Source organism: Copadichromis virginalis, linkage group LG5, assembly GCF_057382275.1.
Source record: "Copadichromis virginalis isolate Kocher_CV1m ecotype Utaka linkage group LG5, C_Virginalis_male_GT1.1, whole genome shotgun sequence".
NCBI lineage: Eukaryota > Metazoa > Chordata > Actinopteri > Cichliformes > Cichlidae > Copadichromis > Copadichromis virginalis.
The window spans coordinates 29,046,752-29,071,385 of record NC_140622.1 but is presented as its reverse complement, the minus strand read 5'-3'; the positions used below and the strand labels follow the sequence as shown (position 1 = coordinate 29,071,385).

At 40.2% G+C, this 24,634-nt stretch overlaps 1 protein-coding gene across 1 annotated transcript; it reads left to right on the top strand.

Annotated features, from left to right (window-relative positions):
• The first annotated feature begins 1,320 nt into the window (after positions 1 to 1,320).
• Positions 1,321 to 24,191, top strand: ywhaba (tyrosine 3-monooxygenase/tryptophan 5-monooxygenase activation protein, beta polypeptide a). The gene is made up of 7 exons (XM_085457252.1): positions 1,321 to 1,385; positions 9,646 to 9,806; positions 11,981 to 12,121; positions 17,363 to 17,486; positions 17,582 to 17,745; positions 19,083 to 19,178; positions 23,483 to 24,191. The coding sequence occupies exons 2-7, from the start codon at positions 9,654 to 9,656 to the stop codon at positions 23,537 to 23,539; spliced, it is 735 nt and encodes a 244-aa protein (XP_085313378.1). The 5' UTR covers positions 1,321 to 1,385; positions 9,646 to 9,653; the 3' UTR covers positions 23,540 to 24,191.
• Positions 24,192 to 24,634: the final 443 nt, after the last annotated feature.

The following is a 24,634-nucleotide window of genomic DNA, read 5'->3' as shown; positions in this document are numbered from 1 at the left end:
TTGACATCTTGACATACTTCAATCTGCAATAATCACTATATTTTCTATATAATATATTGTTTATATATGCAGATTGAAGTATTATGTGGAGCCAAACTGTGCTTATAAAGCATTTATCAGATAACTTGAATGGCAACTTTAAGGGGTTAAAATAAGCTTTTTGAAAAAGATAAACTGGAATACTAAACCGTCGCTGATGTTACTTTACTTTATTACCATTACTTCAAAAAATTAATCACCTCTCATTTCTACCAATTTTGTTGCTTTTTCAAATGCAATGTTGTTTATTATTCCAAGTAAATTATAGTGAATTTGTTTTTTTTGTTTTTTTTAATAGTTTTGTTTGATACAGTTAAAGTGTATATTGGTCCAGTTAATCTTGAGATCCTTTCCATGGTTGTTAACAGAATTCTTCCAAAAACTGAATTATTCCTTTGAAATCAGCTTTCAATTTTTTGGGATTATTTTGTAAAATAGAATAACTGTTACTGTTTGCTCTATCAATTTTATTTTTACCGATAGTGGAATTAAGGTTTGCTTTTAATCATGGAATCTCACTTATTTTTCAAATTTAAATGTCGACCCAATATGTCTGAAAAAAAAAACTGATATGGCTTATAAAGATTTGGGTATCTGATCAGAAATGATTAAAAACAATGCTGTATTATCTGCTAACTATGAGAAAAATAACCTGATTTGAATGCGTGTGGCTATTAACAGAACTGTATTTTGTGGAACTTGTGCATTGGTTTCATTTTTCAGTTTCACCTTCCTTGGGTTTGATGGGCCATATGTTGATCCTTTGAGACAGTTTATTGACTGGTGATAGAGGTTAAGCCATCAATGAATGAATGAAGAAGATATTGAAGACATATAGCCTTCATCTTGACATTTTTTATATATATTGCGGATAAAATATATAGTAAAAGTAGATGAACAGTATACCTGATGATCTACTGCTGTGTGGGTGGTGTACTGAAAGAAACAGGACTCCTTGTTACAAAGTATAAATGCTTGAAAATAATAAAAATAAATAAATAAATCAGTGTAACCCACACAGAGCTGTGTCAGCTGACACGACGGCGAACTCAGATACGACAGCAGCAGCCTCAGGGAGACAGTTGCCACGGAGACCGACGCACGTCATCCTGTAGCGGTTGCCATGGCCCTCCTGACGTCAAAGCCCCTCGCAAGATGCTTAGGAAACCCCCTGGCGCGGTTGCCGTGGATACTGGCGGGGGGAGGGGTGGGGTTAAGAGGAAGCGGAAGTGTCAGAGCAGGCGGAAGTGGTACTGCCCTGAATACCCTGAGCAGCGAGCGGAGGACGGCTTGACAAACTCACATCGTTGAGAGAATAAAATCGGGATTCCTAGTACATCTTAAATGTGAGTTCACCAGCATATTACTCGATTATCGTCTTATAGACAGTGTAAACACAGTCTTTCGTGGAGAGGAGCAGTCCGAGTGGTAGCCCCATTGCCTGCCTCTGCGGCGGAAGGTGCCTATTGTGGTCTGGGGCTGGGGGCGAGGGTTTAGGCCGAGAATGTGGCCGGATAACGAGAAATAATCCATAAAACACATATGAGCGGTTGCCTCTGCTCTCTATGCAGTTATTATACCACTGATCTTTAATTTTGAAGGCCCAGAATGAGATCGATGCATGCGCGATCCGCGGTCCCGTGAAAGGGGGGGAAGCGGCACCAAGTTTGGCCATTTTGACAGCTTAGCAACCCCAGCCGTCGCGAGAGCTCAGACATTTTAGCAGTCAGTGCTAGCTACATGGCGCCGCGGCTAGCGACAAACTAAACCGCAGACGCTATCTGCCATATGACGATCGTAATATCTGGCCTCATTATTCGCAGCATGGACTGGAAAAGACATCGCGATTATGGATTGTCTTTAAACGAACTCCGTCATGCCGTAGTGAAACGATATGGAAGCTAACCCACCCTCCATATTCCTTGGGAGTCTCCCCTCAAATTCGACTTAATTTCAAGATCTTTCGATTTTATGTAGCTCGATTAGGATAGTGAAGACATAGAACTAATTAAACATTAAACTACGTAGATTATTTGGCTACCGGTTTTGGTGTAACCTCGTCGGCGTTCAGACTGAACTGGGTCAGATCCCCTTAGCGGGCTAGGCTAACCATTAAAGCCAGTAAGCAGCCGTACTGTTTAGCTTCCATGCTAGCTGGCGGTAATCTAGCTCTCCATCTTAAAATTCCGCAGGGGAATGCGACAAGGAGGGCGTAACTGCTAGCAGGCCGACTCAGCGCTGTTACCTCAGTATTCGTGCCCCGAGGCCGTTTTTAAAAACGTCCGTGTCAGACTCTTTTTGTCGAGATTATGGATTTTACTCGGTTGGGCGTGTGTCGGTCCAAAGCTGAAGATGGTGTCCCTCGATTTTTTTTATTTTTTATTTTTTTAACGATAATTGTTTAGCTAGGTGGTTCAATAACAGCACGGCAAATGCAAAGCACGTTGGTCGTGTGCCAGACGATTGTAGCTTGGACTGAGTTGGATCAATGTCAAGCCGATGTGTAGCTCGCTATGGCGGTAAAGCAATGCGTCATTAATGCGCTTGTAATCGCGACCAGCGGCATTTTACCTAATGCTAAGTGCTAACTCGTGCTAATATGTCATAACACAGCTGTGTGAATTACGATGCACGATAGACCTGGCAATTAAATTGAGGCGGAGCCCCGTTTTAGTGTTTGTAGGTAATGCAAGCCATTACATAATTTCTATCCTTTGTATATATAAAAAATAATAATAATGACACGCCTTGTTAGGTAGGAGTATCGTTTCTACACACAATCAAACAGTAATGAACCATGTTTGACACACCTGGTACAGAAATGATCCTCACATCTTCCTAAACAAGAACAAAAATTGTCCTATTTTTTATATTATTTTTAATTAATTGGTTTTAATAAAATGTCTATAATATCAGACATTGTATCCAGTTCCCATGACAATCGCTACAAAACCCAAGTTGTTTTCAGAACCCTACATTCTTAACAGAATCAAATCATTTCAATGTTATATCTTAAATTCTACTATTAGTATTTTAGTTTTATCAGTGTTATTGGAGAGTACAGTGAAGATTAAACAGGAGTGGAGGAAGACATCAGCAAAGGGTCTTGGATTGGACACGAACCTGGGTCCTGGGATATGGTTGCCTGCTCAAACCACTGAGCAAAACTGGTGTCTTGAATCAAATTTTGATGAATTATGAAGTTAACATTACTTTTGTTAATATGCATTATGTTCGAAACACATTAAACAAAATAATAGCCAGGAACCAATACTGCAGTCTGTGTCCTGGTGTCTCATCAAAAAAATAAAGTTGCTTTCCTGTGGTGCGTGTTAATACAAGTACATCAGCATCTGGCACCTGAATAGGAGATTTGGTAATGATAGGTGGTGGTGGTGGGGGACTTCACCCTGCCAAACACTGTCACCACCTAAATCATGTGTTTCTGTGACCACCATCAGTGATGAACATTAATTCATCAGTTTTATATATCAATTATGATTTTGGTTTTGTGATAATTAGGATAAAAAAAAAATTCTGCTATGAGGCTCTTGTTTTGTCTTTTATTATAAATCAAAAACAAGTTTGACCTTGTTTGCTTTTTGCCCCACCCTAAAACCCTAAAATCACAGTTTAGATCAAATTCAGCCAAGAAGACTTTGGGTGACCATCGAGATGATATGAAAGTTCTAAAACGTTTGTGCAGGTGAACCTTTTGTTGTATGCAGGGTTTGACTCTCTAAACTTGTAAGCTTTTGCCAGCATGCTATCGAAGTGTCGGTTTGTCATCGACTTCAACTCGCCGTCGCTCCACAAACCATGAAAGTCCTCAGAATCCACTGCAGCCTTGGCTACCTCTTCCTGTGTACAATCTCAGGCGTGTAGACACTACAGCCTGGAGGTGACTGGTGTTCAGCTTCCCACGAGATGATCCTGTGTCCCTGACATTGTTAACCTTTTTATAAAAATTATAATTATATTTAAAGTTGCACAAATCCTGTTATAAATGAATGATTTCTGTTATAAATAACTATTAGACAATTAAGATTATAGTAAGAGTATAGTTAACTCAAATATTCATGATTATTATGTTTTGCCTTAATACGGCAACCCTGTCAGGACCCACTCTGCAAAATGTTGCAGCTCCTTTGGCTTAACTTTTGAATGCCATTTGAATACATATTTTTATTAAAAACATTCAAAGTTTTTTGTATGGATTTCACACTTAAAACACCAGTCGTCATATATTCTGATGTTGGTTAAAGTGGGATTTGCCAATGTAAAACAATTATACAATTATATTACCCATGTGTCAGCCTCGACAAAACGCTGGTGAATCTAGAGGGATCACATTTTTCCTTCAACAAGTGTCCTGATAATGGACTGAATGGGTTTCTGAATTTATAATGATCATAATGGTCTCACTTTTTTTTTTTTTTTTTGGAAAACTAATGGAACTGTGCTCAGCATCAGCAGATAATTGATTTCTGCTTGTTAGCCTTTGAATTGGCGCTCGATACGTGCTGTTGGTGCGCTCCCTGTCAAGAGGCCTTTAATTACTCAGCAGAAGAATAGGAGTGGCCGTTTAGTTGTGAATGAATAGCTGAAGGTTTGTTAGATTTGTCCGCTCTCCTGCTGTGACGTTTAGAGGTACTCATTCTTTTCATATTTTCACAGTAGTTGTTGTAAAGATAAGAATCTGGTATTGAATTTTCTTTTAAATCATCCCTATAGATTATATTATACATTTCCTAGATACTGTATTTAGGCTTTAAGTGTGTTTTTTGGCAGATGCCTTTCATTTATTAACAAATACCAATTTTCAGACTGGCAGTTATGATTGCTTACAACTAAAGTACAAGTGTTAGCGCCTCACGCTAGTCATTTTTTAAAATATTATTATTTATTACAGTTTGTAAGTTTAATAGGAAACAAATTGACTTACTGTTTGGTTGACTAATAAACATAAAATACCTTTTTTTTTTTTTTTTTTTTTTTTTTTTAAATTTTTAATTATTTTTTTTTCCTGGAATCTGAGCTCCATTCAACAACAAAAAAAATGCTAACAAAAACCAAAAATGCTTCCTTATGCATAATTATTTGTGCTTATTCTTAAACATAAACAATTAAAATGACTGAGTGTGCAAAGAAATCTGCATATTGATCGGAGTGAATTAAATTAGGGAAAGCGTTAAAGCAACTAAACCACTTAAATGTAGAAGTAAAAGAGGGCTATTTGTTTCCACAAATGCCTCAGCACCCTCTGGTGGCAGTGAGGTAAACTGTTACATGTTTTTAATATCATAGATTAAGATTTGAAAAAAGTACACAGAATGTTGCCCCAACTGGGTTATTTTCTTTCTTTCTTGCTATTTTTTTTTTTTTTTTTTTTTTTTATATAAAGAAAATACTTATTAGTAGAAGACAACCTCAAGTGTCCTTTGCTGTGACAACACACTGTTCTTAAAACAATGTCATTCCTCATGTGAAAAGAGAACTAGTAAGGCAGGCTACCTGGAACTTTGAAGGCGCTACTTGTTTAGATTGCTGAGATAGCTTCTGTGTACACAGTGTCCTCTATTGTCATGTGCTTTACCAGTCGCAGTTCAGCAGTAGGGTTGTCCTGAAGAAGTGAGAGTCACTGCTGGGGAAAAAACCAAAATGACATAATACCTTGTACCACTGGAAGAACTGCTAAAATCACTGTACCAAAAATGTCTGTATTTTATGGCTTAATTCTAAAGCTAATAGACATTTTTGGACACATTTGCATATATATGGCCAAAGAATTCTCAAGAATTTTTTTTTTTTTTCTTTTGGTTACACATTTCAAAACTAACTAGAAAAAGCCAGTTAAAATAAATGAGAAATACTATACCTAGGCATTTATCAAAGGAGGAAAGATTCAAAATTAAACAACATATTTTTGTATGTGACTATGTGAACCTGTTGGAGAATAGCGGTTAATTTAAAGGTTAAATCTGAGTTAAATGTTTTCAGTCAATGAGGTTTGAACCAGGTGTGGGGGCCCAGTTTTGCGTCAGTAATGAGCGTCTTTCAAAGTCTGATCTTCACAACATATTATTGGAAGGATATATAATTCCCCGTACAAGATGCATGTAGCCTCGATGTCACCCAGCAGTCAGTGAAGCCTTGAGCTAAGCGTTTTTGAAACCAAATCTTGGGATCGAGGGGTAGATGTGAAATTGGTTGCGTGACCTTTTCATGAATCACAAGGTAGGCGAGCTCTAAGGTGCCCTGCCTTGTCTTCCTTTTTGACACCAGTGGGGATGGTAATTTGCAAAATCGATATTATCCTGTTTTAGAATGGTCTTGTAGCTAGTGATTGAGAATCTAAACTCATCGGGAAAGTTTTTATTGAAGTCACTGATCTGGCGAGCTGAAAGGTCAGTTACCCATGAGCGTGTACACAACTGGACTTCTTTTTGCAGCTGGACCAGTCGCCTCCTGCTGGTCATTAGAAGGAATTCAGGTTAAAGGAACTTTATCTTTGGGTGCTTTTTTTCAAACCCAGGATTTATATTTATATATTCCATAAGATTATTATAAAAAGAAATCGAGCATCGTTAGAAGTACTCTGATTGTTAGGAGCATGAGACACTGAGTTTAATAGACGTCAGAAACGAACAAAGGCTAGCTTCTAGTCTACCAAAGTCGTCGTCTTGTTTTGTTCACCAGAAGACTTCACCAGAAGAAAGCTGAACAACAATGCTTTGCACTTTTCCTCATTGGGATGCATTGAGGAAGCTACTTCTGCCCAAAAACTGCTCTGTTGCTGTCTAAGAGTTTGCTAAAGCCCCCGTGGATGAACCACAAAGACTTGTTTTTTTTATTTCTTTTTTTTGTTTAGGTTTTTTTTTTTTTTTTTTTTTTTGACTATTGAGAGACAGAGAAGAAGGAACATAAAAACGTAACCTGTAAAAGTAGGGCTGCCACAAACGATTATTTTGATAGTCGACTAGTCACCTATTATTTTTGCGATTAGTCGACTAATCAGATCATGCGTCTATTGGACGTAAAACGTACAGCTTATTGCACCAGCAGCATCTGCTCTTATATAACTATCATTAGCTTACAGCTTGAACTGTTTAAGGTATGTGCTAACTAAAAATAAAGACAAGATGATAGTTTATTAAACTTTTAATGAAATTTGCAGATTGTCTCGAAGTTTAATAAACTCGGCCGTCTGTTCTTTCTATGTAAAATGACAGGACACTGGACTAAATTCTCTCATTTCACACTTCTGTTTAATCAGTTCTCTGTTTGACATTTATTCAGCTGTGTAAAAACTTGTGTAACGTTAGTCTCAGCCAAACCAATTTACTGAGGAACAAATAAAACTCTGAAAAAGCCAAACAATAACATTTTAAAATTATCTGAGCAACTTATATATCACGTTTAACCTGAAGTGAAAGACCTCGGGGGTTTGAAAATGATGTGCCGGGAGTTCGCTGTTCTCGCCGGCTCTAGTGAGCCTCTAGCTATCGAGCTGGTGGATAACAGACGTCTCCGAAAAAGTCGGAGCACCTTTGCAAATATGTGATGTCTTGATAAACCGAGCAGAAGTTTGCACAGCTACATTCTCGCCTGAAAATATGTTAACAGTTTATTTTGTGACCCAGAAAGAGTAATAAGAGTAATATTAAAACTAAGCAGCTGCCGCCATTGTTGAAAACTGGAATTGGCTGAGCCGTGCTATGAATTCTGGGATAGGTTGGGCCACGAAGGATAAACCCGACCCATCCTTCAAATCTGGGGACGCATTTGGGGGAGTCTTCGAATTTGGACAGGCTTCGCCGCGTCGCTGTAATGTAATTGGCCTACAAATGCGGCCTCCGAAGGATGCGGCCGCTAAATTAAATCCTAATGGAACAATGAGTTTTCAATTGGAACAGAGGAATCTGAGGAAATCTGTCCACAAACAGGAAGTGGGTCTTCCAGCAGGACCACCCCCAAAGCACAAGGTATCCTATGCCCTCCCCCTCCAAAAAAAAAAAGTCAGAGCTGTTGTGTTAAGTATTTGAAGCATACAGTTAGTGTATGGAAACCCACTAACAACCCAGCATTGGCGCTACTTTACACAGGAATGTCTTTTTTACCGCACAAAAACGGGTGTTACTCGTGAAATGGAACTGTCTTGGGAGAATTGCTTTTGACCAGAAGAAAGAATTCAAAAATATGTCCACGCACACTTAAAACAAATCTCCTAGAATGGTAATCTCTATCTGATGAATAAACTGTGGCAGTTACCAGAAAATTACTAACCACAGAAACATGCCACAGTTTGAGAATGTTGGGGAGAAATAGGATCTGTGCTGATTTGAAATGTTGATCGACAGTTCCAGACTGAAATCGGTGCCAAAACTGTGTCGACTAGAAGTCGACTCGACAGGCCGAATTGTTGACAGCAAGGCCTAATTGTATCTTCAGTGAGTCATTGTTGGAAAAACACATGAAAAAGTCCAAGTGAGTGCTAAAAATGTTTTATAGGCACCAGATCTAAAGATACTTTACAACCTGCTCTTTAATTTAAAATCTGAGCAGTTGACATAAAAGCCAGTGTTAAGCAGAAAACAGCTCAGAATAACCGAATAAATTCAGATGTCTGTTTTTGTGGCCTGCTTTCATCTTTGATATTGAATTAATGACAGTAATTCTCTTATTAGACTAGAACTTGGTTCAGAATGAATTTGAAACCATTTTAATGATGTGTTAATGACATCAGATCTGTCAAAAAATAACTTGTAAATCTCAGATTTGGTTTTATTTATGGTGGGAAATGTGAGAGAAGTACAGTAAATAAAAGTCCTCTGCTTGTGGCATTTATCATAGCTCATATTTTCTTTGCCCTCCATAGGGAAACCCTCTTTCACAGCGAGGTGAGAGGTCAGGTAAGCTCCAAGGATGCTAAAACTGAAAAGAGAGGTAGTTTTGAATTTCCCTCTGGTAGATAACTGCTGACGGAGCTAAAACTGTAGCAGCTAAGGCTGCTTTGTGTATAAATGTGTTTGTACATTTTACTGTTGCCGTGATGGTGTAGTCGTGTTTTCATTAGCAGTTTAAATGTGTAATGGTTAGGTGCTTAAAGCTCATTGTGGCAAATCCAAAGTGTGATGGTGTAGATATAAAAGGCGATGATGTGGCCTACTTAGACCTACAGATTCATCTGGAGAGTAGAGCAGCCCTCGGGGATGAAATAACGGGGAGCAGCCATTTCGCTGCAATTGAGGTTTTGACATTTTATGAGACATTTTATTAAGTCTTTGCCAGTATATCCAACACTCTCGTATGTGACGTTAGGATGCGCTAAGTGCGATGATGTGGATTCTCTTTGCTAGTGGGTTGACCAGCTTTTTACACGTTCCTGTTTTCTTGCAAAGTGGCACCTGCAAGTGCAGTATTCTAGCTATCACATCTGCTATTTCTTTCAGCTTCTTCGATATGTTCTGCTCTTATTAAAAGCGCTGATTTCCACACCTGTTTCTCACAAGCTCTCTATCTCTGTATAGTTTCGCTGCCCATTTCTGGTCATAGATGAAGAGCTGCAGCGGTGAAGTCCTAACTCTGGTCTCCTTCTTCTTGCAGTCTAAAAGATGGATAAGAGCGACCTGGTGCAGAAAGCCAAGCTGGCAGAGCAGGCCGAGCGCTATGACGACATGGCGGCTGCCATGAAGGCTGTGACAGAGCAGGGCGCAGAGCTCAGCAACGAGGAGCGCAACCTGCTCTCTGTCGCCTACAAGAACGTGGTATGCTATCAGTCTTATCATTTGTGCGTGGGTCGTTTTGATATTCTTCTTCTCCCCGCAAACCTGTAGATCCGTGACTCCCAAAGTGTCGGCCACGGCCCCCTGGTGAGCTGTGAAAGTATTACGGGTGGGCCGTGAGAGGTCATTTACAATGAGTATACTATTATAAATTCAGCTAACTGAAAGGTTGATACGATTTTGCTCTTATTATTGATAGGAAAATGTCACTTTAAAAATAGCTTTATTTTTTTGGATCCCCCTTATTATTACAGAGGTTGCAAACCTGCCACTGCCCATCATCAGTGGTGACCTGTGATTTCAATGAAAAGCTAGATGACTATAGGAATGATTAATGGTTTTCCTTTTTATCCTTATCACTTATCTCTGCTGGATAAGCATAGGAAATTGAGAATTTAACAGTGTATATGCTGAGATTTGTTTTCACTGGCAACACTGTTGGATTACAAGTATATTTGATCTGCTCCTGCTCTGCAGTGAAAATGAAAATTAATATTTTGTCAAAATTCTTCAAAATTTGATCTTTTGATAGTAAAGGTTTGTAGCTAAAAGCCCAGATGTACTCCTGACCAGGCTTGTTCACTTCAAATTTCAATTTTTATTTATTTTTTTGTTATTTATTCTCCTACGACTCACAGTTCAAATAATAGCCTTGGTCTTTCCAAGTTATATGATATATGGTGTTGAGTAATCACCAAAATACTGTACTGACCAAATTAATTGTGATTGTAACTGCGATATTCAAAACTAAAATGCCGATAATAATGGATTAATTTGACAGATTGTATCATTTTCTGGAGACATTACACTCGTAGTGTTAATGAATTCTTTTGAAGTAAAAATCTGTCATCTTTTGCAAAAGGAACCATAAAATTCTGTGTTATGACTTTATAGAGGAGTCTCTTTGTTCTCATGTTTAGTTTGTCACCACAGCACATTATACAAGGAAAGTGTTCTTTGACCCCATATGATCTTAAAAGCAGAAAGAGCGCTTTCACAGCTCAGCGATAACAATACATTTATAGCACCTATGTCAGCTATAAACGAGTCCCTCCCTTCAGTCCTCTGTTTTTAAATCATTCTCAGAGATTTATTTGGAAACCTTTACTGTAAAAGTTTTGGGTGGCCGAATATTTTTGAAGTTCAGCATAGCCATAGTGTAGTCCATCTTGGCACGAATCAGTAACTAAAATGCCAACTCGTTCAGCTCTAAGACTGTTCTTAGCTGTGCATTTTACATTTAGTGGTTTTTATTTTTTTTCTGTAAAGATTTTGAAGTTTGAAGCACAAATTATGTAAGAACAGCCCGAGGCTTTCCTGCACTGCCACTCTGTTTATCATTGGGGTTTTTCTTAAAGCTTGCCTGCACCAAGTAGTACACAGTTCAGTTGATTTTGCCTGCTTCAACAGCAACTGCAGCAAAGTGGATAGTATATATGTGTTTAGTTCGGACGTAGGAAATAAAACACTGCAGTTCAGACGGGTTTCGTCTGGTTTTGCAGTTAATTTTGTGAACTGTTATTCAGTGACAGACTTGGAAAAAAGATATTAATTAATAAAACGATACAAGACAATGAAGGTGGGATAAATGGAAATGAAAAGCAAAAAAGAAAAAGCAGTATTATTAGCATTATTCATCTAATTTATTTTCAGTAATCTCATTTCAGCTCATCAGTTTTGATGCTGTGATTAAAAAGACTTGTGATTTCTAACATTTTAGAATGACATTAATGACTTTGTGCCCTGATGATTTGTTGCAGCTGTTGATGTCCAACTATGTACCAAAACTATCCAAAATCAACCCTGAATATTTGCATTTTTAATCATGGTTACTCAGATGCCCGCATCAGTTGATGGGCAATCAGCATCTGCTTCAGATTCAGCATACTCTGTGCAGATATCAGCCTGTGCTGCAGCCTGATAGTCACTTCTTCAGAAGAGCAAATACACGCCACAATGTGCAGATTGAAACCCAACATATCAAGAAAATGCACAGGCATCTGTTATGTATGGTAATGCTTTAATCAAAGGTGCATTGTGGCCCCGAATAAACCTTAGATATACTTAAATTCATTCTCATTTAGTTGTAGATCAGATGCAGTAAGATGCTGTTTTTTAATGTGACTCCTTCTGGTTTGCATTGTCTTTGCTAATAGGTGGGGGCACGCCGTTCATCCTGGCGCGTCATCTCCAGCATCGAGCAGAAGACGGAGGGGAACGAGAAGAAACAGCAGATGGCCCGTGATTACCGCGTGAAGATCGAGGGTGAACTTCAAGAAATCTGCAATGACGTGCTGGTATGAACAAGAGTGGGGCAGAGAGGAGGAGGGGGGGGACGAGGAGTTGTGAAGGAACAGTGAAAGAAAGGAGAAAATGGATGGTTGTGATGATAGAAGGAACGGCAATACTTAAGAGAAGGCAGAAGATGGTGAAGGAAGGCACACTGTAGTTGATCCCTTCTGGCTGTCACATGGTGCTACTTGTGGAGATGGTACCGGTAATAATGTAGCTGGCAGCTGTTGAGAGAGCTGCCAAACAAAGCTTTAATTTTCTTCTCGGTTTTTTGCTTTGCTGCCCCACTTGGCACGTTTGATTAATTTTATTTGTGTTCACTTTTCTATAGAAGAAGCTGTGCACGCGCACGTGTGCTCCAAAGGGGGGATGGTGTGGGCAGATTAAGCTGTGTATTACCCCCCCATTGTTCTTAAGATGACACAGCTTGCCCATTTAGCAGTGCTGTTAATACTGCAGTGCCAAGTGACAGTAACCGTGCGTACTCCCAGCAAATTAATATTGAGCGGTAACCCCATTGACTAGACACCCTTCTTGAATCTCACATGGACTTTGTTCTTGCACAAGATTATTTTTATGATCTTGTGTGAAAAAGTTATGCATAAATGTTTAGCCAGGCAGCTTCATATCAGTTACTGCGTGTTTCTTTCTTCTGAAACTCTTGACCACTGCGCAAAGACATCATGGTCCTGCACAATCCCAGGGAGCTATGCAAAGTGTTTCTCAGATAAAGTACTTGCAAGTAATCGTGGTAAAATGCCTTATGAACGTTCACGACAAGAATGAAGGTCATTAGTGTGCTAATTTAATGCTGTAGGGTTGTGCCACATCATATCGTACATGATAATACCGGTACAAATTTTTACGTGACATAAAAAGGCTATATAGCACTATCATTGCTATAACAATGCCTTGAGTTTACAGTCCCTCGAGTTCAACGACGAGACAAGCCCAAGCATGTCTAAAAGCAAGAGTTGTGTATCAGTTTCTGATGATGCTTTTTTTTAAGGTACTACATGTACTTTTTACCACTTCCAGCAAACCACCACACTTTGCCAAGTATGGAGGAAATGTTTCGCCACTTGAGGCAAAATTCCGTCAAGCTAAATATTCAAACAGTTATGTGATACTTCAAATTTCCAGGGAAAACACTAACTGCTTACTTTTGTGCTTACATTTGACTTATGCTGTATCATTGGATGTAATGCTGTGTCACTACTAGTGCACTTGAATACTGCCCGTTTCAGTAGAGTCACTCTTCCAATGAGCAAGTGTGCTTTTATACAGCAGTTACCTGTATATGTTAGGGGTGCAACGATACAGAAAATTCACGGTTCGGTTCGATACTTTGGTGTCACGGTTCGATTTTTTTTCGATACAAAAAATGTTCATGCCTTTTTAGTCATTTATTAAAATTATAAATATATATTTTAATTCAAAAGTACAGTTTTTAAATGTAATGTTGCTGAAACAAATATAAATATCTGATTGAGGAATCACTCATCTTTGGAAAAGAGAGTTTATTACAGAGAAATGGCTCTTTCCAAAATAAAAGCTATACTATCCGCTTCTTCTGGGCTATATTCTCAGCAGCATATTAAACATATCAGGTCCCCATAAGGAGAATCATGTGCTAACGGCTGTCTAAATGACTCGGGTAAAGTTTGTAGCGTGCGTGCTTGTTGTTTTTGTCTGCTTCCGCTTGTCTTTGCACTAGGATGATGTCGGTGTAAATGTGCAGTCATATTCATTGTGTTCCCACTAGTGCTGTCAGCGTTAATCTGAAATGACGTTAACGCCACAACACGGCAAATCTCCGTTAACGAGCTACCGCGGATCGCCCCGTGCGTGGGGCTGGATGGCGTCAACACCTTAACCAGCAAACTGCACTAACGCACTAGTTCCCACCAATGTAATTGAGCATTGCGTGGCACATCCGACATACTCTTTTACTTTTGTCCATGGCGCGCTTACCTTCAGGGTCATACTTCACACGAAGACCAAAATAGTTCCAAACGCCAGATCTGAATGAGGGTGGGGGAGGTTCAATTTGCCATGTTGCAACGAGCTTAGCTTCTGTCTTGCTAGTTTGTGCTGCGCTCAGTGGATCTGCGCTCGACAGTGCAGCCTAGGCAGATAAGTCGAACGCAGATCCACTGAGCTCTCAACACAGACAGCATCGTCAGAAGAAAAGTTGATAAAATAAATAAAAAATTGTAGTATTGTTCGATACATATGCGTACTGAACCGAAAGCACTGTATTGAACGGTTCGATATCGATACATGTATCGTTGCACCCCTAGTATACATGCAGGAAATCTTCCTCGTGATAATGTCAATGAATACAATTACCGAATTCTGGGTCATTTTGGTTCAAAACCATCAAGCTGAACGATGTGAATCAGTTGAACGACAGTCCATATGGTGCCTGTAAAAGAGCAAACACAGAAGATACTTTTGGCTGCTCCCAGCAGGTAGCTCCACATGTTTGATTTGGCAGTTTTTACACTGGATGCCCTTCCTGATGTAACACCAGAGGGATTTGTTTCCTCCCAGCATCTTTTACTTTTTAGGCAAACGAACTGGAATAACATTTATTAATTTATCTATTTTTTTCAAATTACGGCTTGTCCCACTTCTTAAATATAATTTATAACAACCAAAGTGCATATAATAACAAAAGTGACCTGTGAAATTGTACCAAACAGAATCAACCCAATATACTGGGTATAAGCCAACTGCTGATGTTGTTTCAGCAGCCCAGAGTGAGTTATGTTTCCATCACACTCCAACCTCATAATTTATTGTTAGTGCAGACTTCAGATAAAGGATGGCTGAAGGAAAATACAGTAATTGTGTCTGAACCTGAAGTGACCTCATAGGCTTCAAGTATCCTCATTTGTTTTCATTTTCAAACACTTGGAACGTTAATACTTTTGCCTCAACTGGAAAGTACTTTCGGTGAAGCTTCCTGTATAAATAAAGGCCTTACTCAGCTGTTCAAGTGTCACTTTAAAGGAGCTGTTAAAGTGTTGTGAGAAATTACAGTTGTTTTTTGTTTTTAAACACTTGTAGCAATAAATATGACTTAGGCCTCACTGTCAGGTCCTGACAAGGCTAGAACATAAATTGCTCAAGGTCAAAGCAGCTCAAATTTTTTAGCGCATGAGCAGACTTCTAATAATATCTTCAAGGTCAAACCATCTTCAAGCCTCCGCAGTGATGTGGTGCTGTAGGAATGATGGGAGAAAAGGATGGGTAGAGACATGCTGTCCTTAAAGCAGCAGGAAGCTTGGAAGGGGAGAGCTTTGATGCATCCACGGGATGGAAAAATATGTCAGTAACCCTGACCTAGAACAGCGTACCAGTGGATCATCATATCGCATCATATTGGCTCTCCAAGAGTAGTGTTTTGTTGTAAGCTGAAATATGAATTCTGCATTTTAAAATTAGGTGTATTTGTTGCTAAAATAAAACGTAGGTAACCTGATTTAGCAACTGCTGTGGGGAGTGGACGGGCGTGCTGCAAACTTGAAATGCGGAATAGACGGAGCACTCGCTAACCTTGTGCAAAGTCATCAATAGCCAAAGGCTTGCCAAAAATTACATGTTGTTCTTCATTTTGTTTTTGATGCTGAACTTATCCACAGTCACTGCTCAGTTTTAGTTGGAGCGCCAGAAGAAAAACACTTACTGGAAAATCAGCTTATTTATTTATTTTTTTTAAATTCAGTTTTGTGACTTTTTTTTTCCTTTTACAGGAACTACTTAAAAGAGGCAAATCATTCTTTAGTTGCTCTGTCATCTCGAAGTTATCAGCTCAGGATCACATGTAGGCATTTCCTCGCTGTATTCGCTCAGAAGTCAAAGCGCCGAGTGCAAGTGACTAAAGTTAAAATGGCTACCGCCCCTATATCATGTCTACATGACATTCCCAGGACAGGTTACTGGAGTCAGCAGATTAAAACAGAATCATTGTAATCACTGAAACAAAGCTGACCTCAGTGAGGAAGAGGCTCTGGGGTAAAGTGAGAGCTGATCACATGGTCAGAGTAAAACCCTTCTTTAAACGATCAGATGAGGACAGCAACAGCGGTATGAACCGTGACACACATGCTTGAAGTTGGTGTCACCCCGGCAGCAAACCTGGCTTTCTCTTCTTTTCAGACAAAGAACACATTAATAAGCAGGTGGCCCAAGGCACTGGGACACGGCTTTATTTCTTTCGCACAGAGGAGTCTTATATATGTGATAATACAGAAAACACAATTAATTACACCCACCATGCCCATATCTAGCTCCACTTTTTTTTTCTCATGCTTTAGTAGAATGGCTTCGCAGGATTTCCAGCTCAAAATAATCCCCATCCGTGTTACCCTCATTTCATCCTCTTCTTTTTGACTCCAGCTGGTCTAGCTCTCCTCCTCCTGATTCTGATTGGCTTCTCCTCATAAATAGGTTTGAACATCAGGTGGGCGGGGCTTCTGTACTCACTACCAGAGTGGTGGCGATCGTATGAGGGTGGGAGATTGCCGCTTTTATTGAGATCACACAGAGGCGAGAGGAAAAAACCGAAGTGAAGTTGAGCATTTGGCTCACATGATTACTTGTCCAAACACTGACCTCATCATGGAAACTTTGAGCACTTTGAACATTCGCATTTGTAGCAGTACAGTATATGACAGCTAGTGGGGAAAAACATCATACAGTTTTCAAACATTAGCAGTAATTTTTAACTAAAAAGAGAAGCTGTCTTCAACAGAAAATCTATCTACACACACACCTGGAATGGTGGGATCAGCAGAAGCACAGGTAGCCATCAGGAAATGGTCAGATACAGTTACCAGTAATCCTGCATTTGAAAGGTGTGGATGGGGGTAGTGAATTTCTAAAGCTATTCAGCTATTCGACAAGCACGTGTAAAGAAGCGTCTGGCAGCTTGATGCTGTTAGTGATTGCCAAAGGACTGCCTCCATCCATTATTTAAATGTGTAGGATGGGAGAGTCAATTAAATGAGCGTAATTGAGGTTCGGGTGTTTACTCTTTAGCTGTTGGTAATGGTGTTTGTATTCATCACATGTTTGGCTTTAGCAAAGGCCGTAATGCAAATAGACTGAGAAATATTAGCAAAACCCTCTGTGTTCAAGGTGTTTGTTTACTTTCCACTCGTGTGTCTTTATGTAATACTCAACCTGTAATGTCTAAGTGCAAAATGGAAAAAAAACTTGTCATCTGTCTGTTTCAGAGCCTGCTCGACAAATTCCTCATTCCCAACGCATCTCAAGCGGAGAGCAAGGTGTTCTACCTCAAAATGAAAGGAGACTACTTTAGATACCTGTCAGAGGTGGCCTCTGGGGACTCAAAGAAGAGTAAGTAGTCTGAACGAACCTCTGATATATTTAAATGGGAAAGATTGTTTACCTTTTCACACAGCACGTGATAACTGGTCATTTGTGTTGTGAAGATACGGTGGAGAACTCTCAGATGGCCTACCAGGATGCCTTCGACATCAGCAAGAAGGAAATGCAGCCAACACACCCCATCCGGCTGGGCCTAGCCCTCAACTTCTCCGTCTTCTACTACGAAATCCTCAACTCGCCCGAGCAGGCCTGCTCTTTGGCTAAGCAGGTTGGTCTTTAACACTTTATTTACTCATGTACGATGGCTGAATTTGCATTTTTGCCGTTTTTATTGAAATGCAGATTAGACAGGTGGTCCTTCCTCCACTGAACAGTCTGTCATTTAACAGTCATAAGACACATGGAGTCTCACCAGCTCCTGAGCTCTTCCTCCCAGACAAATACAGCCATTTACTGCTAAAACCAAATTTTGCTCTATATACCACTGTTATTTTGAAAACTAATAATCAGGATGCAGTTGAAATGCAGATTATCAGCTGATTTAATTCACAGTTGAAGAATTGGGGGCTAAAATATGGAACCAATGACTCCATCAGCACTGGGTTTCCTCTTTTATGATCCTTTTCGGGCCTTTACTCTCAGTCAGCCATTTACACAGTATTCCCCTTCTTTCTCCTGAGTTGCTTTTGAAGTATGCTTTGGGTCATTGTCCACCCATTGTGTATTGCTTAGCACACAACAGTCAAACTTTGCTGCATTGGGCTGAATCTGAGCAGAAGGTCTAGCGTCCAAGTGTGCGATCGTTCAGAATGTGGATTCTTCTCTTTCCGCCTGTGGTACAGGTTATCTCTGCTTCACTCGTCTGCACTCTTCCAGAACTTGCCTGGCTTTTTTAGGTTTGCTTGGGTCGGACTGACACAATTTAATCAAACGCTGAGCATGAGGCTCCATGCAGACGCCCACAGCAGACTTCAAGTGAACTTTAAATAACAAAAACAACCACTCGTCCACGATATCTGCGGCTGGGTGTGTGCTTCCTGTACTCTACAGGGCAATGGTCTACAAACCTCTGTATTTTCTCCTTTGTGGTCTTTTCCTTATTTTTTTGACTGGGATAATGAAATGTCTACCTTCTGGAGAGTTTTCTATAGTTGGCTTTTTGGTATGAAAGGTGTTTTTTGCTATTGAAATGATTGAAACGATCCTGTGATCATCCACCATGGTTGTGATCAGTTTCTTTACATTTGTGTCCCAGCTATCTTTCAGTGGATTTGTTTATTTTGACAGCTGTTGGTTCATAGCAACAGCTTCCAAATATCACAATTGGCAACTGCAGATGTTTTACTTGCTTAATGGATCAAAGAAGCATCAGAGAAATGGCTCACACCTGTCCATGAAACACCGTTGAGTCAAGTTCAATTTGGTCCAGTGCGATTTATTGGAGCTAATATTAAAGAGCTGTCCTCAATTTGGATATGCTATATCTTTCATATAGCTGTAACTCATACATGTTTTTTTGGGGGGGGTTTTTGTTTTGTTTTTTAAGCTTGTCTCAGTGAAAACAAGTTTTCAGAAGGAAATTAACCAGTGAACTTCTCCCTGCAGGCTTTCGATGAGGCAATCGCCGAGCTCGACACCTTGAACGAGGACTCGTACAAAGACAGCACGCTGATCATGCAGCTACTAAGGGACAACCTCACTGTGAGTATACCTGTGAACAGGTGTCGTTACTGAAACTCGATGAGTTTCAGGATTAGAATTAGAAATAATTAAAGGTCTCTTAGAGGAGAGTGGCACAACTTGCAATTGTTGAGTGTAAAACATAAATGCGATGTGATTCACAGACACTGTTATATCGGGTTTCCTGTTGGGTATGGTTGGGACAAAACTCTGCTAAAGCTCAAGAATGCAAATCAGAGTTCACATCAGTGTTTCAACTCCAGCTGCCATTAAATCCTGTTTCACATTTTTTTTTATGTGTTGGCCAACAACCGAGCACACAGCACCGATATGCAGCTTGCAGCCACTTGCCAAGGTTTTGCTCTACTCTCTTTTCTTCTGCCAGGATCCGATGGCGAAGAACAACAGTGTCGATGACTGATTAATCATATTACCATGATCACAGACTCACAGGCTGCATTAATTTAATGCTACCTGCCAGCAGGATACTGATGATTAGAAGAATATGTTGAGTGGAATTGTTTTTCATTCATATGCAGCAACGTTTACACATTGCTGACTGTTGCACATCAGCCAGCAAATTTAAGTCTTTAAGCTTGGCCGTCTAGAATCCACAAATAAAAATGCTGAAGTATATTTGTGTGCACAATACACATACTACAGCATTGCTTGTTCTCTTTTAAACTTATAAGAGTCACGCTTACCAGGGATGCACCAATCAAGTGTTTGTAGTTCCGATCTGATACGCTGGCTGGATCGCCTGCTACAGCCTCTTCCTCACAGTTAGGAAAACGGATAATTAACACTGGTATTGATTGTACCTCTTCTTATTTTTAACACGGAACCAGGCTCCCCTTGAACAAGTAAATTTACTAAGTTTTTGTTTGTTTGGTCTTTTTTTTTTTTTTTTTTTTTTAATTTAAATTGAGCAAATGAATAAATGAGACCAAGCCACAGGATAAATAGAGGAGCATAGAGCTGGTTGGATGAATTGGCTCTCTATCACAGATATCCGGTCCAGTTTTTGTGTTTGTATCTGATCAGTGCATCGCTAATCCGGCATTTCTGCCCACTCTGTGTTTTAAGTGATATACCAATCAGCCACAACATTAAAACTACCTGCTACCTATTGTTTAGGGCTGCTTCGTGCCACTAAAACAACTCTGAACCATTGGAACATGGACATGAGGTTGTCCTGCGGTATCTGAGAGGTTGGCAGCTTATCCTCTGGGTCCTGTGGGTCGGGCGGTGGGGTCTCCGTAGATCCGGGTTTGTTCTAGTTCATCCTGAAGATGCTTAGTGGAACTGGACTCTCTCTTTGTCGTGTTCCTCGGGCAGTTTTTGCTGCTTCTTCTCCTTCTCCTCCTCTTGTCAGAGTACCCTTTCCATGAGAGGTGTGCTTGGTCTGCAGTAATATTTAGGTGGGTAAGTGCCTATCAGCGTCATTCTGAGATGAATGCCAGGACCCAAGGTTTTCCCAGAACAAGGATTAGTGGGAAATGAGACTTTGTGGCTTTAATATTGTGGCTGGTTAGTGTACAACCAAATTTTTATTTCAAAGGATTATTTTTAGGATTCAATAGTTGCAGAAATATCCAAAAATAATTGTAAATCTGCAATTGAAGGAAATGGGTTAAAAATAAAAGAAATAAACGATAAGGATGAGATCAAAATATATATGAAAACAAAATCAAATGGTGTCATGTATGTTGATCTGAGTTGTTATTTATTTATTTATTTTATTTTATTTTTTCTTAAATACTGGGCCTTGGTTCAGACCACAGCTGTCGAACTCCAGGCCTCGAGGGTTGGTGTCCTGCAGGTTTTAGATGTGTCCTTGATCCAACACGGCTGATTCAAAAAGCTAAATTACCTCCTCAGTATGTCTTGAGGTTCTCCAGAAGCCTGGTAATGAACTAATCATTTGATTCAGGTGTGTTGACCCAGGGTGAGATCTAAAACCTGCAGGACACCAGCCCTCAAGGCCTGGAGGTCGACACCCCTGGTTCAGACCTTCAGTTCATTTTCTGTCTAAAACAAGCTGCTTTAGCTCCTCTCTTTAAGTTAAAGTTTTTCCAATTGTCTGCCCCATGCAAACAGAAGGTGAGCTTCTGTGTTACTAGCCAGAGATGGTTCAAGGTTCTTTATTTGTCACATGCATAGTTATACAAGTATAACACACAGTGAAATGTAGATGTGTGCCTCAGAGCAGTGTTTCCCAACCTTTTGAAGCCACGGCACATATTTGACATTACAAAAATCACACGGTACACCACCAAACAAAGATGCCACAGAAAGCATATTCATAATTTTCCCCGTGTACCAGGTATAGTGGACTTGGCTTGACATGTCCCCAGTATCCTTTTTTTTTTTTTTTTTTTTTTTGGTTTTGTTTTGTGGACCACTACTCAGGCTATGGCCTTCATCTGGGCTAAATTTCCTCCAGGACCCGGGTACTTTCTCTTTTCAAATATTTATCTGTTGCTGTTAAGCGCTGCGTTCACAGCATGACTATTATGTCATTTGTTCTCCGTCGTCTTGTTTTGCTGGCAGTTGGCAACCCACTTAGGCTACGTTCACACTGGAGGCGAAAGCGCATCAAATCAGATTTTTTTTTTTTTTTTTTTTTTTGACCCTATGCGACCCATATCCGATCATGCTATGACAGTGTGAACGGCACAAATCCGATATTTTCAAATCCGATTTGGGTCACTTTCGTATGTGGTACTGAATCCGATACATATCCGATGTTTTAGAAAGAGACTGCTGTTTGAACGGTCAAGTTGCATTAAATCCGTCTTTTACATCACTGACACAAGACAGACGCTAATTATCAGCACTGGAGAAGACATCACGAACGCTTCCTGGCCATCCAGTGTAGATGTCAGTGAAACTGTTGGGAAGACAACGTGAACATTTTATTTGTACTGTATAATCTGCAGATTCTGACAGAAATCTGCAACTATCCTTTGAAGCACCGCTCCTCTCTTAAACAGCAATAAGGATCATTATTAGGTTATTTACATTATTATGTAAATAACAAAATAACTTAAGCAAAAATTGGGAAACGTGAAGTCCGAAGTCTTTATATTAAGGGCGATCAGTCAAATAATACTGTTTGCTCTGGGTCTAAACAGAGCGCGTTGTGTGTTACATCTTCTTTCGCGCATGCGGGCCGCTTTGAGCGTTCACACTGGAGGACGTTTGCTGTCGCATTTTATTTGTAGTGTGAACGAGCAGACAAAAAAAATCGGATTTGATCAAAAAATCGGAATTGAGCATCAAGACCTGCAGTGTGAACGTATCCTTAGCAGATCGTTGTACTGCCCTCTAGAGGAAGAATGTAATTGTTCTGCCCGTTACTCACGCTGATCGCTTAGAGTACTAATCAGGTGGAACCAAATAATCTTCCACAGCACACCTCATCATTTTCAAGTGGTTGGGAAACACTGCCTCAGATGATCCGATAACGGGTATCCACTCTCTTCGACATCAGTACAGATCTCCAAGAGAACCACTCTGAGTGTTTATAGCAGCCTGGCGCCTGAGCTTTTTCTTTATAGGGATTACTCTTACATACCAAACCTCGTTATTTGAAACGCTGGCCATGTTTAATGAGAAGATTCACCATTTATATTTATCACAAAGGGAAAACCACCTCAAAGGTCACCCTTTAAGTTTGGGAGTGGCTCTTTCATTATCAATTGGTCATCAACTCGTTGCAGCTGGTGTTAGTGCATTTTTAAGCACCTCAAGTGTACTTGAATGAGCCCTAATACTGTGGTTCTTTCAAGAAGCTACAATTAAGTGTAATAATAGAACAATTCTTGGCAGCCACAAAACTCAGAAGTAAATGTTTTTGCCTTCAGTAAAGAATGCTGTTCTTTATGACTCTGTTTTTGCCCTTGAACTGTTATTATCATGAGGGGAGCTTGACACAGGGATTTCTAAAACCGTAATAATGACAAAAAGATTGCACTGAATAGATTCCTGCTCCTGAGCTGCACCGAATCAGGACTTGTACGTTTCCCCCTTGCAGATCTGTGTATTTATATGTAGCAGCTATTCTGCTGCAGTATATTCACTCCTGGTTGTTGAAAAGCTTTCTGGGAAGTGGAGTTGGAGTGAACTGGACTGGAGGAGAAATGGTGAAAATAAAAGCAGATGAAGATGGACTACCAAAAATATCTCGACAGCATCATGAAACACTTGTTAGAGATGCTCACGCTGAGTGTTTGAAGATGCTCAAACCTTCCTTTGTACCTCGCAGTCTGGAAGACGACACTGAAAGATGTCTCTCTCTCTCTTTCTCTCTCTCTCTGCAGCTGTGGACATCGGAAAACCAGGGAGATGAGGGTGAGGCCGGCGATGGAGAGAACTAGAGCGCACTTCACTGTTAACCCATCCCCACACTCTTCTTCCTCTTCCTCCTCCTCCTTTTATCTCTCTTCCTCTTTCTTCTCTACTTCCTCCTCTTCGTACACATAAACGACCCGTTCATTCCCTCGTCCCACTTTTTCAGTCCCAGCCTCCCGACTTCCCTTCTGTATAACCAACAGCATGAATAGTACCTGCCCTTCAGACAAATATTAAAAACAGATATGAGAGGAGGACCCCCCCAGAAAACTACTCTTTCACCCCCACCATTTAATCCATCCCTGTCACCCTCCCTCGATCACGGCACTCCATTGCAGGCCAGCAACTAAAAACCACTGGCCAGTCTAGTCTTATAGCACGCGGGGAGGGTTTTTATCCAGAACCACCAAATAAATTAACGTCTCCTAGAGTCGACATTCGCCTCTTATCTTTCTTTCTTCATTCCACTCTTCCCCTCACTTCCTCCTTCCTAACATCTCAGTCCCTTCCCTCCTGACCCCCACTCCTCTCTCTAGCGAGTTAATGCATTTATATAGTTGTCCATTCCTTCTGTTTTGGCTTTTCTTAGTGTACTGGCAAAAAATGGCTGGTTTTATTCCACTTTAAACAAAAACAAACAAACAAAGGTTATTAAACTGTCCATTTATTTTCAACAAACACTGTGATTGCTTAGTTTTTCCTCCACCTTGCCACCAAGAGCCCTTGTTTGATGGCAAAATCGATATTGAGCTGGGATTGGGGGGGGTGGGAGTGGCGGGTTGGGGGGAGGGAGTGGGAGTGGGTTGTGTGTGTGTTTCGGGCAGCAGTGCAATTCTGCTGAGGTTTATACAGAAGGGTCCTCCTTACAAGGCTGTATTGTGACACTGACGAGTCTAAAGAGGGGGAAAAAACCCCAAATCAAAAGCGCCTCACCTGCCGCATAATCAAACACTCACCTGCTTTTGTTTCTCTATTTAACAATCCCTGCACTGGGCTTCAAAGAAAAATGATTTGGATAATGATTAAAAGCAAAAGCACATACATTCCACCTTCACGTTTGACTCAATTTAGGATATTTTCCACCGCAAAATGGGACGACCCCAACCCACCCTCCACCTGCT